This window comes from Protobothrops mucrosquamatus, unplaced genomic scaffold (assembly GCF_001527695.2).
Source record: "Protobothrops mucrosquamatus isolate PMUCROS unplaced genomic scaffold, P.Mucros_1.0 scaffold2066, whole genome shotgun sequence".
NCBI lineage: Eukaryota > Metazoa > Chordata > Lepidosauria > Squamata > Viperidae > Protobothrops > Protobothrops mucrosquamatus.
The window spans coordinates 101,587-104,989 of record NW_015388171.1 but is presented as its reverse complement, the minus strand read 5'-3'; the positions used below and the strand labels follow the sequence as shown (position 1 = coordinate 104,989).

The 3,403-nt window shown below is 43.5% G+C and overlaps 1 protein-coding gene across 1 annotated transcript in view; it reads left to right on the top strand.

The window, feature by feature from the left end:
* Nucleotides 1-3,403, top strand: part of EXOC1 (exocyst complex component 1) — a 55,162-nt gene that overhangs the window by 20,383 nt on the left and 31,376 nt on the right. Inside the window, exon 8 of the mRNA XM_015823990.1 lies at nucleotides 225-334. Within this exon, the coding sequence (XP_015679476.1) occupies nucleotides 225-334 (110 nt within the window). The remainder of the gene's footprint in view (nucleotides 1-224; nucleotides 335-3,403) is intronic.

The following is a 3,403-nucleotide window of genomic DNA, read 5'->3' as shown; positions in this document are numbered from 1 at the left end:
GATAGCCCTATAATTTTTAGATTGCCGGGGACAGGAATGTTCTGTATTAGTTAGCTCACTGTCCCCGCTGTTTAGTTTAAATATTCCTCCAGAAAATCTGTGAATTTATAGCCAAGTAACTCAGTCCCTTTCTTTGATGGATGCAAACCATCTCTTTTGTACATTTCTTTATTGGACCATCTGCTGACATCGTGACTAAGCCTCTCTCCGTTTTCTGATCTTAGGACATGAATTGCTTTATGCGATCAGTCAGCAGCAGCAGCGATTCGGCGACCTGCGTGAGCTGTTTGCACGAAGGCTAGCCAGTCACCTCAACAATGTCTTCGTTCAACAGGTGCTGCTTTTCTCTTTTCTCACTTTGGGGCTGGTTCCTCGCTTTACTTTTCAGAGTTTTCAAGAAACTCTGTCCTAGTAAAAGCTGTTTCTTAAACATCTCCTTGCGCATCTCTCCATAACGAAATTTGGAATAGAAAACAACGTGAAGTTCATGATTCCTGGTTGCCAGTATCCTTTACGCAAAAACCAATCGATTTCCAGTGTGCATCTAAGTCAGACATGTCAAACACAAGGCCTGGGGGCCAGATGCGGCCCGCGAAGTGGTTTCATGTGGCCCGCGAAGCCATCCTGGAAACAGTGAGGGAACGGCCCCCGCTGCCTTGGCCCTGGCCCACGCCGGCCGGGAGCCAATGTACAATTTTGTGGTAGCCATCTATGCTGAAACGCATTCAATCTTAGCTCCATAAGCCCCCCCCCCGGCATGGCCTAAGAGGAACAGTGAGGCTCCTCCAGTGGACCATGCCTTGGCACTTGCCCCGGTCCCACCCCCTTCTGCGAGAGACCCTCAGATCTGTCCCACTCCTGCCCAGGCCCCCATAGGCACCCTTGATGCGAACGATGTAGAGCTGGCCACACCCACCCAGTAGGCCACACCCACTCCATCCACGCCCACCCAGTAGGCTGCACCCACCCTGGCCACACCCGCCCGGCCCCCTGAGGGCAACCGCAATGCTGATGCGGCCCTCAATGAAATTGAGTTTGACACCCCTGATCTAAGTGAACAGATACTGCCTGATTTTTTTAAAATGTGGGCAATCCAGCCTCTATTCTTTTTACCGAAATTGGCATTAATTCAAGCAGCTTTGTAAACATATGGCAGATTTGGCTGGGTTGACATAACAGGTGTAGGTAAGAATGGCATTTTTTTTGTAGCACAGTTTTTATAATTATACCATATGAAAAAAAATATACCTGCGTTTCCCTGAAAATAAGACCGGGTCTTAATTTTTTAATTTTTTTTTTTGGCCTCCAAAAGAGGTCTTATTTTGGGGAGGTGTCTTTTATACTCATGTCTGGCACCGACAGCCCAGCCCAGCCAGTTCACTTCTTCTGACCAAAGGAGCAGCTTCATTCTGCAGCTGCATTCCGGCCTGCATTTCGTAGTCAGACCTTTCTGGAAGGCCTCTGCAGCCGAGTACCGAGCTATGGATTTAATTCATAGTTTAGTTCTCGGCTGCATAATCAGGGTAGGCAACCTTGGCTCTTTTATGACTCGTGGACTTCAACTCCCAGAATTCCTGAGCCAGCATGGCTCAGCTTGGAAACCTCTCTTTCCCCTCAGCATGGCTAGCTCAGGAATTCTGGGAGTTGAAGTCCACGAGTCATAAGTCCACGGCCGGCCTGGCGTAGTTTGATTATGTTTTAGTGGAGGTTTTGTGTGGGGTATTTTAGAGCAGGCCTGTTATTTAATTTGATTTTAGAACAGAAACTTGCGTATATTTATCGTGGTTTTTATTATCGCCTGTTCACCGCCCTGAGTCCCGTAAGGGAGATAGGGCAGTATATAAATTCAATTAATAATAATAATAATAATAATAATAATAATAATAATAATAATAATAATAATAATAATAATAATAATAATAATAATAATAATAATAAAAGAGCCAAGGTTGCCTACCCCTGGCATAGGTCTTGCAGAACCGAGCTATGGATTGAATCCATAGCTCAGTTCTCGGCTGCAGTGGCCTTTCGGAAAGGCCTGTGACTGAGAAATGCAGGCCTGGCTGCAGAAGACGCCGTAGAAATGGGCCGGTGAGGAGAGGCCTGGCTGCGGGGTGTGTGGGGCAGCTCCACCCCCCCATCCCTGCCCTAGCTTGATTGTTAGGTGCGTGCCTCGCCCCCAAACTAGGGCTTATTTTGGGGGTAGGGCTTATATTAGGCCCACCCCCAAAATCAAGGTAGGCCTTATTTTCGGGGTAGGCCTTACTTACGGGGAAACAGGGTATTAGTTGAGAGCCTTTGATCCAATGAAGGTGAGCATTGAGTCATATCCAGGAAGACACTTTTTATTGTACAATAGCATGAAGATTGACTAGAATAGCCTTTATCCATGTAAGCCTTATGTATTTTACTCCACAATAATAAGATAGTCCAAAAAGGCAGTGATTAATACTGTTATATGGAACAATACGTTGCCATCTAAAAGAGGTCTCCTTTGGAGGCATGTCTAGCATTCTAGAATGAATAAGAAAATAAACAATCCACGGTGTTATTAAAAGGCTATCCATGGCCCAAACATCTGAGCTAGTGTTCTTCAATCTTAATAATTTTAAGATATGTGGATTTTGATTTCCAAAATTCTCCAGCCAGCATGCCAAAGTGAAGAAACCCTCTTCAAAGAGCTGGGCCAAATTGAAAAGCAAAACGTTCCAATTGTGAATATCCTATCCAGATTCAACCTTGTGTAGGGCATGATGGATAGTTTTACTATACTATACCATAACCACTCAGTTCCAAATTTGTCCTTTGCATTTGTTTTTCCAGATTTGTCCTTAGGTTGGCATTTAGAATACTGCAAACGAAACAGATGGAAATCATACTGTGATGATGCAAAAATATAAAACAATATCCTGTTTTTTTAAGGGAATCTACTTTTCTGGATTATTTATGTACATTATTCTGACGATTAAAGAGATTGTTCTGTTTGTTAACTGAAATGTGTGAGTCATCACAAATAGATATAGATACGTAAGTGTTGTAAAATAAATAACTTACGATCACCAGGAGGATTCAAGTAAGAAAATACTTTAATAAAACCAAGCTTTCATTGGGAGCTCCCAACGAAAGCTTGGTTTTATTAAAGTATTTTCTTACTTGAATCCTCCTGGTGATCGTAAGTTATTTATTTTACAATATGAATATACCCAGGAGTCACATTTTTACGGACATTATCTATCATACATAAGTGTGTATATAGTGATCTCCAGACAGTTCTGCAATTGTACATTTATTCTAAAGTAATTCATCTTAAAGCAGCGGTTCTCAACCTATGGGTCGCGACCCCATTTGGGGTCAATCGACCATTTCACGGGGGTCGCCAAGCAAGGCTGTCCGCCATTTTTTT